The sequence below is a fragment of the Sciurus vulgaris genome (genome assembly GCF_902686455.1).
Source record: "Sciurus vulgaris genome assembly, chromosome: X".
In the NCBI taxonomy this organism is placed as follows: domain Eukaryota; kingdom Metazoa; phylum Chordata; class Mammalia; order Rodentia; family Sciuridae; genus Sciurus; species Sciurus vulgaris.
This window is the reverse complement of record NC_136471.1, coordinates 3,208,831-3,231,271: the sequence shown is the minus strand read 5'-3', so window position 1 is coordinate 3,231,271 and position 22,441 is coordinate 3,208,831. Positions and strand designations below refer to the sequence as shown.

The 22,441-nt window shown below is 35.5% G+C and overlaps 1 protein-coding gene across 4 annotated transcripts in view; it reads right to left on the bottom strand.

Moving 5' to 3' along the window:
• Positions 1–22,441, bottom strand: part of GABRA3 (gamma-aminobutyric acid type A receptor subunit alpha3) — a 273,077-nt gene that overhangs the window by 17,292 nt on the left and 233,344 nt on the right. For all 4 annotated transcript variants that reach the window (XM_079124688.1, XM_079124689.1, XM_079124687.1 and 1 more), the window contains 3 exons: positions 17,649–17,792; positions 9,238–9,390; positions 2,120–2,331 (listed from right to left, as the gene is read on the bottom strand). In XM_079124688.1, coding sequence (XP_078980814.1) covers positions 2,120–2,331; positions 9,238–9,390; positions 17,649–17,792 — 509 coding nt within the window. The remainder of the gene's footprint in view (positions 1–2,119; positions 2,332–9,237; positions 9,391–17,648; positions 17,793–22,441) is intronic.

Below are 22,441 nucleotides of genomic sequence, written 5' to 3'. Positions count from 1 at the left end.
AACTGGGGGTATTGCAATACCAGATCTTCAACTCTACTACAAAGCAATAGTAACAAAAACGGCGTGGTATTGGTACCAAAATAGAAAGGTAGATCAATGGTATAGAATAGAGGACACGGACACAAACCCAAATAAATACAATTTTCTCCTACTAGACAAAGGTGCCAAAAATATGCAATGGAGAAAAGATAGCCTCTTCAACAAATGGTGCTGGGAGAATTGGAAATCCATATGCAACAGAATGAAACTAAACCCATATCTCTCACCATGCACGAAACTAAACTGAAAATGGATTAAGGACCTCGGAATCAGACCAGAGACACTGCAGATTATAGAAGAAAAAGTAGGTCCAAATCTTCACCTTGTTGGTCTAGGATCAGACTTCCTTAACAGGACTCCCATAGCACAAGAAATAAAAGCTAGAATCAACCACTGGGATAGATTCAAACTAAAAATCTTTCTCTCAGCCAAGGAAACTATCAGCAATGCAAAGAAAGAGCCTACAGAGTGGGAGAATATCTTTGCCAATCATACTTCAGATAGAGCACTAATCTCCAGAATCTATAAAGAACTCAAAAAACTTTACTCCAAGAATTCAAATAATCCAGTCGACAAATGGGCTAAGGAAATGAATAGACACTTCACAGAAGAAGATCTACAAGCAATCAACAAACATATGAAAAAATGTTCACCATCTCTAGTAATAAGAGGAATGCAAATCAAAACTACCCTAAGATTCCATCTCACCCCAATTAGAATGGCGATTATCAAGAATACGTGCAACAACAGGTGTTGGCGAGGATGTGGGGAGAAAGGTACACTCATACATTGCTGGTGGGGCTGCAAATTAGTGCAGCCACTCTGGAAAGCAGTGTGGAGATTCCTTAGAAAACTTGGAATGGACCTGCCATTTGACCCAGCTATCCCACTCCTTGGCCTATACCCAAAGGACTTAAATCAGCATACTACAGAGATACAGCCACATCAATGTTCATAGCTGCTCAATTCACAATAGCCAGACTATGTAACCAACCTAGATGCCCTTCAATTGATGAGTGGATAAAGAAACTGTGGTATATATATACAATGGAATATTACTCAGCCATAAAGAATGATAAAATTATGGCATTTGCAGGCAAATGGATGAAATTGGAGAATATCATGTTGTGAGATAAGCCGATCTCAAAAAGCCAAAGGACGAATGATATCGCTAATAAGTGGAGGATGACACATAATGGGGGCGAGGGAAGGGTTAGTGTTAGGGTTAGAGTTAGGGTTAGGGAGGGGGGCAAGTATGGAGGAAGGAAGGACTGTATAGAGGGTAAAGAGGGGTGGGAGGGGTGGGGGGAAGGGAAAAAATAACAGAATGAATCAAACAACATTACTCTATGTAAATTTATGATTACACAAATGGTATGCCTTTACGCCATGTGCAAACAGAGAAACAACATGTATCCCATTTGTTTACATAAAAAAATAAAATAAAAAAAAAGAATTAAGACACTGAAACACATAATACAGTTACTAATTGGTACAACATAGATGGAAAAAAAAATTTGCTATTAAAATCATCCAAGAAATACAGAAAAAAAAAAAAAAAAAGGAGCTGGGGATGTGGCTCAGTGCTTAAGCACCCCTGGGTACAATTCACAGTACCTAATAATAATAATAATAATAATAATAATAATAAATAATAATAATAGTAACAACAAAAGCAATAAGCAAAAACTGAAGGAATGATGATTGGTTTGGTTTGACTGTGAGGTAAATATACAGAAAAGTGAGGTGCAGAGGTGGCTCCAGAGATTTTCACTAGACTTAAGATAGAATGCAAGCCTCTAGGAAACATTGTAAACACCAATGGGTCTTCCTGGAGTCAAGCAGCATCACACTTACGTTTGATCAAGATACAAACCCTCCTCAGTACCTGCTCTCTTTTCATTGCCCCCAGAAAACACTCCAGCTTGCCAAGAAGCACTCCAGTTGAGAATTGGATTGATGACCCCAGTGAATAGCACACAGCCCTGCCCAGTTCCTGCAGGCTATAGGCTGCTCACTCCTGGTCCCAATACAGTTCTCTCAGGGGGTGTTTCTCAGCTCCTCCCTTGCTGTATCTCACCTTCATTTCCAGGGCTTCTGGCACCTTCTTGCCTTCCCAAGCCCAACTCCGCTTGGTGAAGTAGTTGACAGTGGCAAATTCAATCAGTGCAGAAAATACAAAGGCATAACAGACGGCTATGAACCAGTCCATGGCCGTCGCATATGCCACTTTAGGTAAGGAGTTTCTGGCACTGATACTCAAGGTAGTCATGGTGAGAACAGTGGTGACACCTGTAGAGAGATAATATGAGAGCAAGTTGCAACTAGAATACATTGAGAGTCTATTTGATGAGCTCACCAGATTCCTATTTGAAAGGAGCTTTACTCCATTCAAAATGGTTCATTTAAACTAAAATAGAGAGATGTCAAAGCTAGGTAGATGGGTCCACCTCAGAGTTACTCTATCCCAATTGGCAGTGTGGTACATGTCTAGTGCACAAACTCGGTAGGGAGTCATAAAAGCTTATCTCCAGAATGAGTATAGAGATCCATGTTCTCCTTATGAACTTGTCTTGCCCACTGCCTTCCCCATCTTGGTGGTTCTATTCTGAACAGCCCGGAACTGAGTCCGAGATTCACAACATGGTCTGAGGGGCTGGGGTTGTAGTTCAGTGGCAGAGCACTTGCCTGGTACATGTGAGGCACTGGGTTCAATCCTCAGCACCACATATAAATAAATAAATAAAGGTATTGTGTCCATCCACAACTAAAAATAATTTTTTAAAAAAATCAGTTTTGACTTTCTTAATTCCAGACTCTCTTCTAATAACAAAACAACTATGTGGAAAGTGGTCCTGTAGCCACACCACACTTTAAGTCTCTATTACAAAATCTGTGTCTTGTGAGTTTTTGTAAAGTCAGAATTTGCTTTCAGATCACTTGATTACTTTTTCCTTTATTCATTTTTAACTTATATTTAAAATTATTTAATATTTTCATATTTTAGATATCAATATGAACCACATAGGATTGTGGTTAACAATATCAGCTTTGGATTTAGACCATGCTTGACAGAAATCTTGGCAATCCCACTTAGTAGTGATACAGCCATGAATGAGGTGTTTTATTCCAGTAAGCCACAGTTTTATCACGCATAAAATGGAGATACTAATGCCAGAAGATATGGAGATTTGTTGGGGAATTGAATAAGATGATATCTATAGTCTATAGCCTAAAACCTGACACTGAGTAATTACTCCATAAATTATAGCTTGTATAATTAATATTATTGTTATTACCATAGTGATTTTGTCATTATATAATTAACTTGGTAGTGAACTTATAATTGCATTGTTAACAATAATATTATCATCATTGTCTTTTAATTTTTAGCAATAATTATTTGATCTTAATGAGCACTGTACCAGAATTTAGAAGTCTTGAGTGCTGTCACTTATTTGTATATTGGCAATTTCTTTAATCTCTCTGGGCCTTCCCATTCACAAGTATTACCTATTGTCTCTATTCCTCAAGATTTTGATAAGGCAGTTTTTGGTCCTATAGCCACACCACAGTTTAGGTCTCTATTACAAAATCTGTGACTTTTGATTTTTTGTAAATCCAGAGCTTTCTTTTAGTTCAATTGATATACATCATTTATTCTTGAAGAAGAAGGAATGATCACAACTTGTTTCTAAGTGCTGACACGCTGAAGAGGATGGGAAATATGAGCCTTCTGAGCCTGGGTCAAGTATGACAAGGAATAAAGTCATAATTCTACCCAGAGAATCAACCATATGTGCTGCTGCCTTGGGGTTTCCATTCCTATCTTGCTCCATTGTGAACCTTACTTATATACTTGCTATATACATGAGAATGCAGACTAGAAAAGACTGCAATTTAAATAGAGACCCTAAAGGAATACTTTGCACAAACTCGGTAGGGAGTCATAAAAGCTGATTAGAAAATACACATTTCTAGACACATTAGGAACCAGGCATATAAATAGTACCTATTTAAAATAATTTGAATACATAATCTAGTAAACTCTGAGAATGAACCCAAGACTCAGTAACCTTCATATCATACCAAGGTAGGAGTAACTCAAGAAAAAAAGAAGCTGCTTCATTTATGGTTATCAGCAAACACAATTTTCCACCCTGCCACATTCACAGCACTGTGCATGTACTCAGCTGGGGAGAACAGTACTGCAAAATGTGTTTCTTTTCTATGACTTAGTAGAGATTTTTAGGGCTTAATTAGACCTGTCATCTTATGGAGAGCTCTTAGCTGGTCAGACCTGGAAGACTCTCAATCAAGTCTTTAGAACACTTCATGGATAGGCAATGAATCTCAGCATTTATGAAAAGAGACTCAGCCTGTCAACCAGTGCTTTTCTTTCAAGACTCTTCTATAAAGCTTTTCTTGAAAGCCTCAGGTAGAACTGACTGACTCTTCACTTCCTTTCAGCACTTCTAGTTCATTTACTTGATTACATGTGGTAGCCAAACTGCATGTGTGATAAGTGGAATGAAATTAAAATACATAGTATGAACTTATTTTTCCCTGGCTTCCTTCACTCAGCATAATATTTTAGGTTCATTCATGTTGTTTCATTTATCTTTAGTTATTCCTCTTAATTTCAGAGAAAATGTATTAATAGAAAATAATTTGTTCATGTATTCAGAGACATTTATTAATAGACATCTGGATTATTTCCAATATTTGACAATTATAAATAAAGGTGCTTGAATGATTACATGTAAGTATTTGTATGAGGGCATGCTTTCATTTTTCTTGGTAAATACCTAGGGATGGAAATGCAAGATCAAATGTTGACCATATGTTTAACTTCATATGACACAAAGTGTTTTTTAAGTAGTTGTAACACTTAAAATTCCCAGAAGATATAGGAGAGTTTCAGTCAGCATGCATCTTTGATTTATGAAAATTAAATATTAATTGGTACATTTATCCCTGATAGTGAAAGCCCACAGAGCATTTTCATGCATCACTAATTCAATTCATATAGATTATATTATAGTCTTGTATTTTATTCTAAATATATTATTGACCTAATAAATCACTTGTTTGTTTTAATACTTTCAATACACATTACCTTTACTCATATTTTGATTTATTTTTATTCTTGTTTTTAAATACATCTTCAACCTTCTTTCTAGAATGGTTCTCCTTTTGTTTGAAGAATAACATTTAGTATTTACTTGAGTTGGGGTTTAATGGCAATGATGAATGTTTAGCATTTTATTTTATTTTTCTAAATGTCCTGTTCTTGTTTCCTTTGAGGTCAGCTGTCAGTGTATTTGTTATCACTTTAAAGGCAATGTGGTTTTTTTCTAGGTTATTTTTAAGACCATTTTGTTCTCTTTGCTTTTTTTTTCCAGAGGTTTCACCATGATGTGTCCTTGTTTTCATGTTTTAATTTATCATACTTGTTTTTATAGTTTTTTCTTTTTTATTGGTTCTTTTTATTTATGCATGACAATAGGATTCATTTTGACATAATTATAAAAGGAATACAATTTGTTCTAATTCAGTCCCCAGTATATCCCCTTTCCCTCCCTTCCTCCCTCCTTCTTTTCCCTTCTTTCTATTCTACTGATCTTTCTGCTATCTATCTATCTATCTATCTATCTATCTATCTATCTATCTATCTATCTGTCTATCTCTATTTTAAATTAGTGTTTTGTGGATGTACGTGATGGTGAGATTCACGGTGGTATATACATATATGTACTTAGGAAAGTTAGGTCAGAGGCGTTCCACTATTCTTCCCTTATCCTGCCCCTCCTTTATATCTTTCTTCAGGTTGGACAGTGGTCAGCCAATCGCTCTTAGCACTTTCATCAGTACCAGTCTCTCACTGTTCTTCTTGTAGGATTCCAATTACACCTGCATTCGGTCATCTCAAAAAAACTTATTTCTTTTTTCTCCTATGTATTTTACATTTCTGTCTTTTTTGATTATTTTCTTCTGTCCTATCTTCCAGTTCATGGATTACCCTTCCACTATGTCTAAACCATTGGATTTAATCTTTATTTTTCAGTTCTACAGTTTCCAATATTCTCTCTGTATGCCTATCTCTGTCTCTTTCTGTCTGCGTGTCTCTCTCCAACTGTCCCTGTCAGTCTCTCATTTAATTTCCCTGTATCTCTCAGAATTCTCACATTTCTTTAATCTACTTAAACATATTAATCATGGCAATTTGAAAGTCTGTGTCTAACAATGCAAATATATATGTAGTATTCACCTAGGTTATAGGGTAAATACATTTTAAGTTTTGTAAGACCCAGTCAAACTTATTTTGCAGAATGGTCTTTCCACTTTACATCCCTACCAGTAGTGTCTTACCATTCCAATAGTTCCTGAAGCTCTCCAGTATCTGACAATGCCAATTGTTTTAAATTTACCATGCATATGTTTAAAGTGATGTCACTGAATTTTTAATTTATGTTTCCCTGATAAAAGTGAAGTTAAGGATCTCTTCATATACTTATGGACATTTATACATACATTCTTTGATGAAATGGTTGCTCATATCTTTTACCTGTTTTAAAAATTTGATTCTTTGTCTTTTAATCATTAAGTTGTAAGAGCATTTTATATTTTGGAATATACATACTTTGTAAGTCTTATACATATGCACAGTGTTACCCCTGTCTACGACTTGCCATTTCATCTTCTTAATGTTACCCTTGGATGAACAGGAATTGTTAAATTTGATGAAGTTGAGTGTATTAGTTCTTTTCCTTTGGTATTATTGATTTCTATGCAATAAGGAATTTCTGCCTACCAAATGATGCAAAGATATTGCTTTGTATTTTCTTCTAAGAGCATCATAATTTTAGCTTTTATTTTCAAGCCTATGACAACCTTAATTTACTTCTCCACAGTGCCATCTTTGTGATAAATCAGGTCTCCAGACACATGGGCATGGATCTATTTTTCAGCTCTTCATAGTATTTCATTTTTTATTTATTTTTCTTTTCTTTATGCCAGTAACACACTGTCTTAATTACAATAGCTTTTCAATCATTTTGAACATCTTATGGGGAAAGTCTCTTCTTTGTTCTTCCTTAGGAGAATACTGGCTATTCTTGGCTCTGCATTCTTACATAAAAATTCTGCAATCACTTTTTAAATTAACATTTCAACTTGGAGGCTTTCACATCAATGCAGTTACTGTAAATATGAATTCTAAATTAGTATGAGGCTAAGTCTAAATTAAAAAATAAATTCTCAAGGAATCCCATATTTCACAGTGAGCCCAGGCAAAAATAAAAATGCTTTTTATAAAAAAGCACTGATAAGTGCATTTTTCTACTGCTCTCTTACATTGAGGTTATGGCCCTTTGATGGTATTGAATTTATAGCAAGCATCTTTGTATTAGTGTCTTATAATTTATGTAACAAATTGCCACAAATTTAGTGGCAAAATAACACAAATCTATTGATACACAAGAAGTATGAAATCAATTTCATTGGGTTAAGGTCAAGGTGTCAGCAGAAATGCACTGCCTCTGGAGTCTCTAGAAGAATCATCTGTTGACTTTTCCATCTTTCAGAACTACAGTACTTGAATTCCTTGTCTCATGGATCCCTTCCTCCTTCTTTATAGCCAACAGGAGAGCATATTCCAATCTGTCCTGTTTCCATCATCATACTGCTTTTTTCTCTGTAGTCAAATATCCTCACTCTTAGAACATTTGTGATTGCATGTAGAACCCATCCAGATAATACAGTATAATCTTCCCAGCTCGAGATCTTGAATGTAATGACCTCTTAAAAGTTACTTTTGCCATATAAGCTTCCATTCACAAATTTCAGGGACTTGGACATAAATGTCTTTGGGGGCCACTGTTTAGTGTACCGCAGCCTTAGTTGTAACCCTTACCTTTACTCAGGCCCCACGCCTTCCTTGAATAATCTTCAAACTGAAACTCTTTTTTTTTTTTTTTTTTTTTACGGAAACCACTAACCCCTTCACTCATCTTCCTGCTACAGAGTATCAGTTCATGTGACTGACACTCCATTTTTCAACTCCTTCTTCCATGGGGCCTCTAAGTATTTCCTTTAATGTTTTTGAGGTTAGATGGTAACTTAAAAGGATGTTTTCTTATCTTGCTTCTCTAGAAATTTCTAGAGGAATAGTTTTCAGGATCTCTACTTTGTCATATTTCCAAAAATGAGCACCTTTAACCCACTCCCACATAGCTTCTGCTAACTCCACTTCAGTAGAACTGTTCTTTCCAAGATAACTAACATGCAAGTATATCACAATACCCAGCAGTCTGTAAATGCATCCTGCATAAACTCACAAATGATATTTCCCTGCTTCCTAAATATTTTCCTTTCTTGACTTCCATGATGTCAAACCCTTCAAATTCTTTTTCCTTTCTCTTTCTCCACTGTTTCTCCTCCTAGACCTGACCTACAGTGCTACTAATTTCTGAAACATTGTTTACTGTTTATTTAATGACACAGTAGAGTTTCAGGATATTGGTAGAAATGCCTTCTGTGTGGGACCATAGAGGTGGTTTAGTAGCCTAAAAGAATTAACTATATTGTCTCCTAAAAATCTTTCAGCAGGAGAAACAGGCAGAGAATATTTTGTATGCTTTATGTCTGTGGGGAAAAAGTGTTAATGATATGTAAATCTCTTCCTAGACATCAGAAAACTCATACTGAGTAAATTTTCTGATTATAGGTATTTTTAAAGAAGTCTTCAAATTGTAGCATTTACTGAGTATCAGCTAATTCATAGTTTCAAAAAGGCTAAAGGAAAAGCAGCATAGTCAGATGTTCACACCAAAAAAAGATTCTCTCAAAAGCCCCAAATTACTTCTCTACTGTCAGCTTGATTTCTCACCCTTTACCTTCTTCAGTCTGCATTGAAAACCTCTCTTTTCCACTGAAGGTTCAGTTCCTTTCCTTATTCCTGGGACATACCTGACTAAGGCAGGCAGAATTTCAGTAATCTTACTGAAACACTCCTCTTATTCCTGCTTCCTTTTTAAGAATTCATTTGCCTGAAAATCCTAGAACCTGATGGCTTAGTTACTACTGCTGGGCTTGCTCCTGTACCTTGAGAAATGGTTCTTCAACCATTCCTCTGACTACCATACTCTGGCTACACATAGAATGTCTCTCCCCCATTCTCCAACAAGTAGCACTTACCAAAGACTGTGCGGGCAGGGACAGACTCTCTGTTGAGCCAAAAAGACACTTGTGATAGAATCACAGTCATGATACATGGCAAGTAGGTCTGGATCACAAAGTAGCCAATTTTTCGCTTGAGATGAAAATGGGTTGTCATGACAACATATTCTCCTGGAGAGAGAGTAAAATTAGGCAGTATATAGTCACATAAACATTGCGGGAGCAAGTTTGGCCCTAATTCAGTCCACAAAGCTCCTTATTATATTCAAGACTAGATATCCTAGCACCTCCCAAGCATGTACCCAGAGCTCTTTAATAATCATGAAATAGTGTATTTTCAGTGTGCCAATACAACTTGCTCAGAGCAATTTTGACACCAGCTCAGTCAAATAAATGCAAGTTCTAACCTAAATAATATTAAAAAACAATAATCTCTTCTACAATGCTTGCTTTGTGACAGGCACTCATCTAGCATTTTAATTTCATTAAGATATTTAATCTTTACAACAACCCTATGACATAGGTGCTATTTTATCCTAATTTTGTAGATCAAGACACCAAGGCAAAAGAGACACGAGTTGTAATTGATTTATTTGGTTGAAAGTCAAAAGTTTACTTAGCAGAATACAGGGGACTGATCTGCAGTGCTTCACAACAAAAGTTTATATTAAAATGGACTCTATTGTCATGTATAACTAAAAAAATCAATAAAAAAGATTTCTAACTATTTCTTTAGATTCATCCCAATGTACTTAATATTTTCTAAACTGTGTTAAAATGTTTTGTAAGTTGCAGTTCTTATTCCCTGCTGATGAATACAAATAAACTTATTTTGCTCTGTGGAAAAAAAAAGAATGGATGCTTATTGAGATTTTACTATGTGCCAAATAACAGTCTTCTAAGGTATGTACTATTACTCGATCAAATTCAGTAGTCAATCCTTACTCTTTCGGATTTGTCAGTAGTGTTTTACTTGTTATGGATTGAATTGTGGTGAATTCTTAACCTTATTTGAAATTAGCACTTTTGCAGATATAATTTGTTAAAACAAGGCCATACTGGAGTAAGAAGAGGGAGATACACAGAATGACATAGGGAGAGATTGGGGTGGTTTCATCCACAAGCCAAGGAGACCTAAGGATTGCTATCCATCACTAGAAGTTAGGAAAAGGCATGGGATAGATAACCCCTGAGTTTCCAGGAAGAAACTGAGATCTTATCCCTCTTCTAGTAGAGATCCTCTAATTGTTTACTGTCTCACAAAGATCAAAAGCCAAATTCCCCCTAGGCTGCAAAGATCCATGAAATATGACCACACTAGTGCCTCTCTTATCAGAGTTTCACACTTTTCACCTTTATTACTCCACATTTCATTTTGGCACTATTCATGAATCAGGCAATTTCCCACTTTCCTACTCTATCTCACTCCATTTTACCTAAGCCTAGGAAGCACCATCTGGTCATCCAAAGTTCAGTATATAATCCACATTGTGTGTGTATTCACATCTCAGTTTGTTTACATGGGCATGAAAAATACACATAGGCTTATTTTTGATTTAGCAATGAATCTCATACAAAATTATGGCACATATTCCTCATTATAATTTTGGAGCTACCCTTCCCTTTCTCTCTGCTTCTTTTTCAACATCTTTGTCTGTCCTGTCCTGCCCATCTTTACTCCTCTCTTTCTGTGTCCCTTTTTCCTTTACTCTCTCTTCCCACTGAAAAGGAATTGAGCATTTATTTTCCCTGAAATTTGGACTTATTAATTTTATCTCTGATGTGAAATATTTAATATATAAAATATAAAAATATCATTCATAAATTACATTCTATGGATCTGAAAGGCAAATCGAATGTACTTTTCAAAGGCTTGTCAGATTTTAATTATTTGTTTTGCATGACTAATATATTTTTCTCCAGTCCTCTCCTTTTGTATCTTTTCTTTCTCTTTGTCATGCTGTCTCCTTGGAGAGACCTCACACCTTTAACGAGATTGGGGAGATTTCCCCTGTTTCTTCGCTTTTATTGCAGACTATCTGGATCCAGAAATAGTGAACAGGACAGTGAGGCACTTTTGCATATTCACAGGTATTCATAGTCAAGATAGTTTCTATGGATGAAAATTACAAGTGAACTTTAGGAAACGTAGCATATTAATCCATTATATCAATTAACTGAATCCGCTTTTTAAAATGCAACTCTCATATTTTGTTTTTCTTCACATCTTCTTCTCTGCCAAAGTGAGAACTGAAGTATTAATCAGATTGGAAGATTTTTTTTCTCACTTTACTCATCCTGTTTTTGCCCTTGTGCCCCAGCTTATTAAGTGCCATCTGTGTTGTGTGTGAAATATTCAAGGGTACAATATAAAACCTAATTCATATGTATTCACAAATAGTTATTATCTATGGATCAGAAATGGAGAACAGCTGAGTAAATTAATGATTTACATAACTGAATACATTTTCCTGAAGTTGACTGTCTTATTCCCTCATTCCTTGTCTCTATTGCAGCTTCTCTCTGTGTTTGTTATTATGAAGGATGGCCTTTAAAGTGGTTTGGGGAATTTTCCCTCTGTCTTTTTATTCCAGCCTATTAAGCTCCATCTGTGTGAAATGTGAAGTATTTTAAGATACAGTGTAAAACATATTCTCAACTTGGCTAATTTTTAAGGATGTGAAATACACAAGAGGATTAACTTGTCATATAACTTGAGTGAGTATATTTTCTTAAATTTGGGTTTGATATTTCTCCAGCTTTCTATCTCTATTCCATGGTCTTTATCTTGATTTCTGTATTCTTTTATTTCCATCTCTCTGATTTCTTTTTGTGTCTTTTCCAGTCTCTCTTATGCTACACATCTGGAGATTATATACACAAGAACAATAACAATCAAACTCTTACTCTAATGAATGATCAAATTTCTAAAAAAAGATGGAAAAAACAAGTTCATGCATCCATACTATCCTCTTATAAAATTAATGCAATAATTTGCTAAATGAGGAGAAATATAATTAGTGCTGAAAATAGGGAATGGTGTCAGCAACTAATGACAGATTTTGAAGAATTTCATTTACTTATTTAACACATATTTGAGTCTGGAGCAAGAAGCAGAAGCTCTCTGCTTATAGCTACTTCATACTGAACATTTAGAGAGGAAGTCAATAATACCAAACAGAATATCTATATATTGTAGGTCCTTTCTTTGGCAGAGTTTGCCATTCATATGCTAGACCTTACATGGAGGAACATATTTGAGATTTATAAGGGAATGTCCATAACTTGTAGTGACAATGGAAACAATATTCATATACGGTAAAATAATAATACTGATATGGTTCCTATATTAAAAATTTTGAGTGTGCAGCAAAAGGACTCCCACCCACATCTGTGCCCAATCTACCCATCTTATTCTTCTTCCTCTATATTATTATGGGTAATAGTGGCTTGTTCAGCTTCATAGTAATGTTATATTTATAGTTTGTGCATGTGTATAGACATATACACACACTAATTTCAAATGAGTTTGAAAGCATTTATCTAAATTAATTAAAATAATGTGATACAGATAGAGAATAGACAGCAAAGAAAGAAAATATTAAATATGGACTGGGAATGTAGCTAAGCAGTAGAGAGCTTACATAGCATACCACATTCTGGAGTTGATCTTCAGAGAAGGAAAAGGTAAAGAGAAAGAGGAGGAGGAGGAGGAGGAGGAGGAGGAGGAGGAGGAGAGAAAAAGAAGAAATGGAAAATAAGTCCAGACATGTACCTATGTGTATATGCGTGTGTGTGTATATGCGTGTGTGTGTGTGCGTGCATGTGTATGTATATGAATTTAGTACATGATAAATCCATCATCTTTTTGGGGGGTACAGGGATGAAACCCAGGGGTACTCTACCACTGAGCTATATCCCCAGCCCTTTTTATCTTGAGATAGGGTCTTGCTAATTTGTTCAGAGCTTTACCAAATTGCTTAGGCTGGCCTTGAACTCACAATCCTCCTGCCTCAGCCTCTCGAGCTGCTGGGATTACAGGCGTGCACCATTTCATCCAACTTTAAATCCAGCATCTTAAATCAATGAGGAAAAATGAGATTATTTGCTAAAGGATATTTTAATAATAGATTAACTTACCTCAGTATAAACCAAAGGGAACTCCAAATGTTTTGCTGTGTAAATTTTAAAAAATGGAAACAAAATACTAAAAGTGTAGGTTAAAAAAAAAACCTAGAACTTCCTGTTCATGATACCATAATGAGAACTCAGATTAAAGTTTATTCCTCCTCCTCTTAAGATTTCCATTAACCAAAGATAAAGAGAGTAAAATAGTACAATCCCATAAGAAAGATGACAACATGTAGTGAAAGGGCTTAACTCAACTTTGAATGTGGAAAGTGCCCAAGGAGGAAGCCAGCAAACAAGGAGGCCTCCATGTGGATGGGAAGCAGATGGGGTGGTGCCAACTGGACAGGCCTGGTGGGCAGTACCCAAAGAGGATGCAGGCTTCAAGACTGTATGGACAACTGGGGAGTGTCTCAAAAACAGAGGTGGAAAATGGTCATTAACTGAAGGTCTATACATAGAAGGGTTACTGTCCCTACCTCCAGAGTCACAATGATTATAATAAAATATTGATTCTCCTAGCCAAAAGAAAGTATTGTTTTATAGAAAAATAGGAAAATTAAAGTGGATGGTAGGCCCCCCAAAATAAATGCAATCCCGCAAAAGACAATGTTTATAGTCATACTGACACAAAGTCCACTTGCTGGTTTTCAAATTTTTAAAATTAATCTGTAGAGTAAGTGTAAAAGGATTAATTATGGGTATAGAATTGTATTAGTTTCCCATTGGTATTTCAACAAATTTATGTTTTTATACCTCTGGAGATCAGAAGTCTAAAATGAGACTCTGTGAAAATCAAAGTTTTTATTTAAAATTTTTAAATGATACATATGACATAAAATTGTATATATTAATGGGGTGGCATGTGCTGTTTTTATATACTGTTGACAGAGCTGCATTCTTTTATGGCAGCTCTAGGTAAGAGGCTACCAGTCTTTCCTGACTTGTGGCCCCATTTTCTATCTTTAAATCCAGCAGCAAAACATCTTCTAAGTCATTTCCTCTCTGACTCTGGTCTTCTTGATAAGGTCCCTTTGTGATTGTACTAGGTCTACCTAGATAATCTGGGATAATCTTTATTTCAAAAGCAGTTGATAAGGACTTTTAATTCCATCTGCAACCCTAACCCCCCTTGCCTTGTAAACTTACATGTTCACAGGTTCTGTAATGAGGATGTGCACATCTTTGGAGGGTCATTTTTCTGCCCACCACAAGAACTAAATGTATATTTTAATATACTTTGACAGTGAAAACCAAAATTTTAGCTGGTAGATGTAGGAAGCAAGAAAGAGATGAGGATAAAAGAGAAGCTTTGATTGAACAGGAAATACAAGTAACTATTATATCCAGCTATCAGGACGTAGGGTGAAACTGGTGGAGGAGAGGAAAGGCAAGGAATAACTGGAGTGGGTTCCATACTCACATGCTTCAGAGTAAGGAATCTATGTTTAATCTATAAAGGGATAAAGTTAAAGAATACCAGTATCATCACACTATACCTATGGAAGAAGTCACTAAAAGTAAAGTGTAAGTGGTTAAAACCTTTAATTAGAGACATAATATCATCTTTCAACCTGGAATAATAATACTGCCACCTCAGAGTGTTGTTAAAGGTATGAATAAGTGAAAATGCATATCCTCAGGGCAGTGCTTGGCACATATTATATGCTCAAAATTTGATCATTATTAATTTCACCACCATGACCAGGGGTTTAATCAAAACAACTTAATGACCAATAGTTCTGGAGTATAGAAATCTGAAATCAAGGTATCAGCAGGACCAGGATCCATCTAAAACTCATAGGGAAATTCTTCCTTGGTTCTTGCTAGTTTCAGATTGTTTGGTAGCAATGTATGGCATTTCTCAATGCACAGAAACATCCACCCTGTTACTTCCTTCATGTTTACATAGTGGTTTGCATGTGTCTGTGTCCAAATTTCCTAATTTCATAAGGACACCAGTCATATTGGATTAGTAAGCCACCTTAGTACAGGATGATCTCATCTTAACCAGTTATATCTGCAATGACACTGTTTCTAAATAAGGTCACATTGTGAGGTATTGAGGTTAAGACTTCAACATATCTTTTAGAGGGACATAATTCAATCCCTAATACCCATGTTGCCAAGGTAAGGGGGAACCAGCATGCTCAGACACTGATAATGGGAGTGTGAATTGTTTAACCTTTCAGAGCTGGAGTTTGTCAATATGTATTAAATTTTAAAAAATGTGTCCACTTTGTGAAAAGCAATCTCAATTTTCTGTCTGTATCCTAGGCAGATAATTACACAGCAGCAAAATGATATATGGAAAAAGAGGGTTTTTACAGTATTGTTCATTGCATTAAAATGCAGAATGTAATAGTAGATAATTGGTTAAATAGATTATGATCCATATACATGAGGCCACTAACACTGAAGATGTTATTTTGCTGAGTTTCAAAATGAAACACTGCACTTCCCACTGACAACAGCATATATCATGTCATTATCAAGAATTCTCTGGCCTTGGAAGAGGGCATTTTATTTTTTATTTGAAATAACCAAAACTGGTAATGAAGAAATGTGGTCATTCTAATTGTCAATATACTGTTACTAAATTTTGTGTACATGTAGGTCATTACATCTAGCAACACAAAAACATGTTCAAAATATAAAACTAATTTTAAAACAGCATATAAAACAATATCAATGATATGTATCCACTCATATAGAGCATATTTGTAAAACTGTAAAGGGAATCTTCTTAAATATCAAAATGCACAATAATCAGTTAGTGTACTAAAATCGTCTAAGTAGATTTTTCTAGAAAGTGGAATTAAAGAGTGCAGTTAGCCCACTATATCCCTGTGTGCTCAAATCCCTCACATAAAACTACATATTTTTGCATAAAACCTGTGCATGTCCTTCCCTGTGCTTTAACTTATCTCTAGATTCCTTTTAATATCTGATATCACATAAATGCTATGTTAATAATTCTTATCCTGAATTGTTTAGCGAATAATCACAAGTAAAATGTCTACACATGTTTAGGACAGATGTAATTTTTTTTCATTTTCTTTTATCTGTACTTGGTTCAGTGTACCAGATTCAGACCCCAGTGATATAGAGGACTGACTGTATTTTAGTTTCCAATATTGGCTCCTCTGTGTAGTTTTAATTTTAATTTTCCTATCATGCATGTGTACCCTCCATGTGATAAAGATGGAACAGTGGTTTTAATAAATGAAATGGCACCTGAAGCTATTTGAATAGCAAACAACTGATCTTAAAAGTTGATGTCAGTTGGGTAGTGCAGAAGAGGGACTGAGAAGTGAGAAAAGTGAACTGCTGAAGGGAGTATTCTGCCTGGAGATAGAAATCTCAGCTACTAGGGGCAGGCCCTCACCAAAGGCTGTGGTGTACCCAGGTCTTTTGGTCTGTGCTGTGCCACATTAGGACATGCTTTCTCTTACCTGTAGCCTTTGTCAATAATAGCCTTCCCCACACCTAATTTCAGATTTCTAAATCCATTCTGTCCCTCAAATCCATTTGAAATGGAGTTTTTCCATTTTCAGGTACCCTCCCCTGGTCCTGGGATGGAAGGAGAACAGGGGGCAGACAAGATGACATGCTATGACATCATGAGATCACAGCTTATGGTCAGATAATGAAATAAAACACAAAAGTGTACTACTTTATTTATAATTGGGGATTCACAGAGACAAATGTTGCTGAAAAATCAATGTTGAAAACTCGCAACTTTTCACAGGAAAAATATTATGTGATATGTGGGCCTTAGAATGTATTCCATTTTGCCAAACACTTTAACGTTAACTGGATTTCATGGTTCTTTCTTCCTTGGGTCATGAGAACTAGCCAGTTTACAAATGAACAAAATGTGAGGCTACAAAACAAGTCTCCAGGGCTGGGGAGATAGCTCAGCTGGTAGAGTGCTTGCCTTGCAAGCACAAGGCCCTGGGTTCAATCCCCAGCACTGCAAAAAACAAACAAACAAAAAAACAAGTCTCCAGTTCCATTTGTTAAAATGCAAGAACTAGCTATTGAAAAGATCTGGTAGATTTTTCCAAACAAAAGTTTTTTTTGAGTGGGTGATCCTTTAGGAAAATAATTTCATGGCTGCTCCCTGGATCTCCTGGTTGTGTGCCTGACCTATACTGGAATTACTAACTTGCCACCTCAGCATTGGCTCAGTTTCCTTTGTCACAACATAGTTTTGAAGAATGCCATAAGCTCTTAGAACAGTGACTGGCATGTGGCATATGTTACACAAATATTTGTTAAATAAAATAAGTAAATACCTGTACTTGACCGAATTATCTCTGTCCCAACAACGTGGCCCAGCAGGTCATACTGATTCAGGCGAGAACCATCCTGTGCTACTTCCACAGATTTGTTCTTCCCAAGAGTCCAAGAATAAACTACTTCAGCTGTTGTATAGGCATCTAAGACAGAGCAGAGTCAAGATGAAATTGAAGGGAAAGGAAAAGGAAAATGATCATTTATGATACTGATATTGTATGAGATTTAAATATAACTTGTGCCCCCAAGGAGTTCTGGGTATGTCTTCTGTCCTCAGCTGAAGTAATTCATTCATCCATCTAACACTCATTGAATGATTACTATAATACATGCAATGTTCATAGAAATGAACCCAGAATAGTCTCTTCAATGACTCACAGTCTTCTAGACTGACAAGAAGTTTCCTTCTTTTGGGGGGTAAACAGTAGGGGCAGGGAGAGGAATGACTAAAATGTTGTCTCATGGAGACATCACAAACTCAAATGCCCATGAGAGGCAGAAAGGTACATTAAATGAGTGAATCAAGCTAGTTCTAAGAAAAATACACTGCTAGAAAAGTAATAAAATTTTCTTTAATTATGGGTGAGAATATGAGATGAAGCAAAAAATTCATACTAGTGGTATTTTAAATTAAAAATAAAAATCCAAATTAAAATAGCAATAATTAATGATCATAATTTTCTTTCATAACTTATTTATTTCCATTTTCATGTGCAAATCAGAAAATTGACACCTTTTCCTCGGCATAAGGATGCTAATGTTGTATCTGGAATTCCAACATCAAGTTCACAATTTTGTACAGATTAACTTTAACAGAGGTGTTGGTAAGGGAAATGGTGGGGAAATTTCAGTATCTTAAATGAGTGAGTTGATTCCTTTTCAGACATACTGACCTTTTGCTCAGTGGATTTCTTTGCCCTACCTAATTCAGGCACCTAGTTTCATAAAGGGAAAGTATTCACCACATTGTTCACCCTTTTTCTCCAAGCTTGGAGCTATGTGTTATTCAAGTCAGTGAAGAGGAGTATCTCCAGCTGATGGTGGCAACTGCTATGTTCATAACATGCTCTATTTAAACATTTTACCACAAAGCAAATGTGAATCTATTAGTAAACAAATGTAAATTCTGGGACTCTGAAAATCTCAGCAACAATGGATGCATATTTCATAGCAAGTCTGTGATTCATGTTTACATTATAATTTTTTAACCTTTCCCCACATTTTTAATTGGTGCATTATAAGTGTATATATTGATGGGTATTATTGTTACATATTTGTACATACACATATTAAAACAATATAAATTGGCCAATATCAGTCTCCAGCATTCCCCCCACCCTCCTTATATCCCACCCCTTGGTCCCTTTTTCTCTACCGATCTCCCTTTGATTTTTAGGAGATCCACCCCATATTGTTTTCTTTTTACCTCTCTAGCTTCCACATATGAAAGAAAACAAAAGACACTTGACCTTCTGAGTTTGACTTATTTCACTTAACATGATGGTCTCTAGTTCCACCCATTTTCCCACAAATAACATAATTTCATTTTTCTTTATGGCTGAATAAAACTCCACTGTGTATATACACCACATTTTCTTTGTCCATTCAGGGTTGATGGACACCTAGGCTGGTTCCATAGTTTGGCAATTGAATTGTGCTGCTATAAACATGGGTATGCATGTACATTATACTTTTTAGGAGCATTTTTCAATATAGCTAAGCAAACCTTTTCCTGATTTGCTTATAATGGACACCATGCATAAAATTCTTCATTCACTTCAAAATTATCATTAACATCATGAAAAATATAAGCATAATTCTAGGGCATTTTTATTTTTTATTTTTTTAAAAACTACTTGGTTATTGATGGCCTCTTTCTACAAAGGATTTGAAGTAGAGAAGTACTCTGTAAGTTCTGTCCTAGTGGCTAAGTTTGTGACGTTTTGTGAAAGTGCTTACTGTTCTCTTTATTGTCTGAAATACTGTTCTCTGTATTTGTCTGAAAGTAGCATCATGAAAACTTACAATATATAACTTTAAAGGTAATCCTAAAATAAATTTCTATCAGTGTTTAACAGATTATTCATTGTCTGTAAATTGCTTTTCCTTTCTGCATGTGCTAGGTGTACATTATACTAATTACATTATGCTTACTGATACACATGTCCCTTTTTTCTATGGCATTTTTTATAATTGTGCTCACATAAACTACAAAATAAAATGTCATAAGAAATTTAATTTTTCAAAATAGCATGCCCTGTACATGGTTCTCAGACATTTCTTCAACACATCAACAATACTTCCACTTTGATGCATAATTTTTGTTGTGATACATAGATATTCTTATAATTTTTTTCATCTGTAAAACATTTTGATGCCTGGGAAAACTTATTACTGATGACATGACTGTATTTCCTAGCAGCAACACTTAGAGAATACATTCAAACATAAAACCTGTTTAACTTTCAGTCTGTTTTTTAAATTAATATTTTAACTGTAAATGTTTTCTATGCAGTAGTTCCCCCTTACCTGTGCTTTTGCTTTCCAAGGTTTCAGTTACCTGCAAATTATGCAGTCCAAAAATATAGAAGGAAAATTCCAGAAATAAACAATTCATAAGTTTTAACCCACCTACTGTTCTGAGTAACATAATGAAATCTCAGGCTATTCCACTTCCTCCTGCCTGGGATATGAATCATCCCTTTGTCCAGTGTGTACATGGTGTACATGCTACCTGCCCATTATTCACTTGATAAAAATCTTGATTATCAGATCAAATATTGTGATACTGCAGCACTGGTGCTCAAGTAACCCTTACACAGTAGCCTAACACTCACACACATCATCATCATGTAGGCATTATATCATTTCACATCTCCAAAAGAAGTAGATGGGTGAGTACAGTATAATAAGACATTTTAATAGAGACAGAGAAAGCACATTTATATAATTTTATACAGAGAGTATACTGGCAGAATTGTTCTATTTTATTATTATACATTATCATTAATGTGTTGCCATGCCTCATTTATAAACCAAATTTTGTCATAGATATGTATATATAGGAAAAAATTCTATACATAGAGTTTGGTACTATTCACAGATTCAGGGATCCACTGGAAGTCTTGGAACATATCCCCCCTTAGATAAGGGGAGATTTCTGTATATCAACTGTAGTTTCCTCCAATGAATTGAATAATTATACAAAGTTTTATCTATTCAGCAAAAGCATACTTTGTATGCACAGCAAAGATGTAGAAATATTTTTCATTCCTATAAGGAAATACAAACTCTCCCATCTGTTTTGAAACATAGCCACCTCATTCTGTTTTTTATTTTTTTTTAAATGATAAATATAGATATGAGAACTATTTCCTCTTAATTTACTGGAAAATTTTAATTATAAGTAAAGGAAGAATGCAAGTGAGTTGATTAATCGCAACTGATATTGGAGTCTATTTTCAGGGAGAAAGGAAAAATGAGGGGATTATGTGGACTGGGCAAGCATATGCACATCCACAAGGGATAGCACTCCTCATGCTTATTCAATTGAAGTCATGTGAGATTTGAACCCAGGGTCATCAGATCTTCCAATTTCATAAAATGACAAACATATCTGGAATTTTATGAGACAATATCTCAAATTTAAAATCTTGGCAAATATTTTAAAAAGTAATTAGCACTGTATAGATCAAATATATTACATCTGCAGTCCCAATTTGTAACAACTGGCCAAGAGACTTTCTCCTATACATGGCTATAATCTCTTGTGATTCATCCTTGCAAACAAAGCACAAAGCATCCTTTGAGGTCTGTGGTGAACCTAGGACTCCCACCTGGAATTATAGCTCTTTAATCACCAGCAATAAAGGAAAATCTTCTCGGGAATTTACTCATACCATTACCTAAAATATTTTTCGATATTATGTGAGTATTGTCACAATGCTATTAGTGAAATGTGTTTTCACGAGATGTGGTATTCCAATTTGTTTCCCTAGTGCCTTTCATCTTGTACCTATGCTTGGAGTTCCCTAAACCCCTAAGCAAAGAAGCAGCTGTATATGTCTTACCTTTGCTATTCTGGCAGTTGCAATACTATGTTTAAAGGGCAATGCAGTGTTCCAGTTAATCTACCCAAGAGTTTTGTTTGTTGGTTGGTTGGTATCAGGGATTGAACCCAGGGGTAGTTAACCCCTGAGCTACATCTCCAGCCCTTTTTGTGTTTTATTTAGAGACATGGTCTCCCTGAGTTGCTTAGGCCTTGATAAGTTGCTGAGGCTGCCTTTGAAATCATGATCCTCCCGCCTCCGTGTCCTGAGCAGCTGGAATTACAGTCATGTGCCACTGTACCTGAATACACAGGAGTTTAGACAATGTGAAAATTTCAGCAGGTTTGCTCAAGGAAGGGGTAAGTGAAGGAAGGTTTTTTTCTCACTCTTAAGAAAAAAACATTCTTAACGGATTTCTTAACTTAGGCTGAGTACCTAGAGTAGACCCTCCTCAATTTAAACCCACAAAATCCTAGCAGGTCCTACTGCACATTTGAAAATATATTGTACACTAAGTATCTCAGAAGCTTCACTGGGCTCAGAGTGGCAGTTGCTTCATGCAGAAAAAAAAGTTTTAATTTCTTTGTCAATAATTTATGGGGACAGTCATTTTATGGATAAAAATATTATCTTTTTATAATATACAGCTCAAAGCAGTAAAGGCATGAAAGAGAGAAAGTGGGGGAGAGAAGGAGAAAAATGAGAACAAATTGAAAGATACTAGATTGAATCTCTGCTTTAAG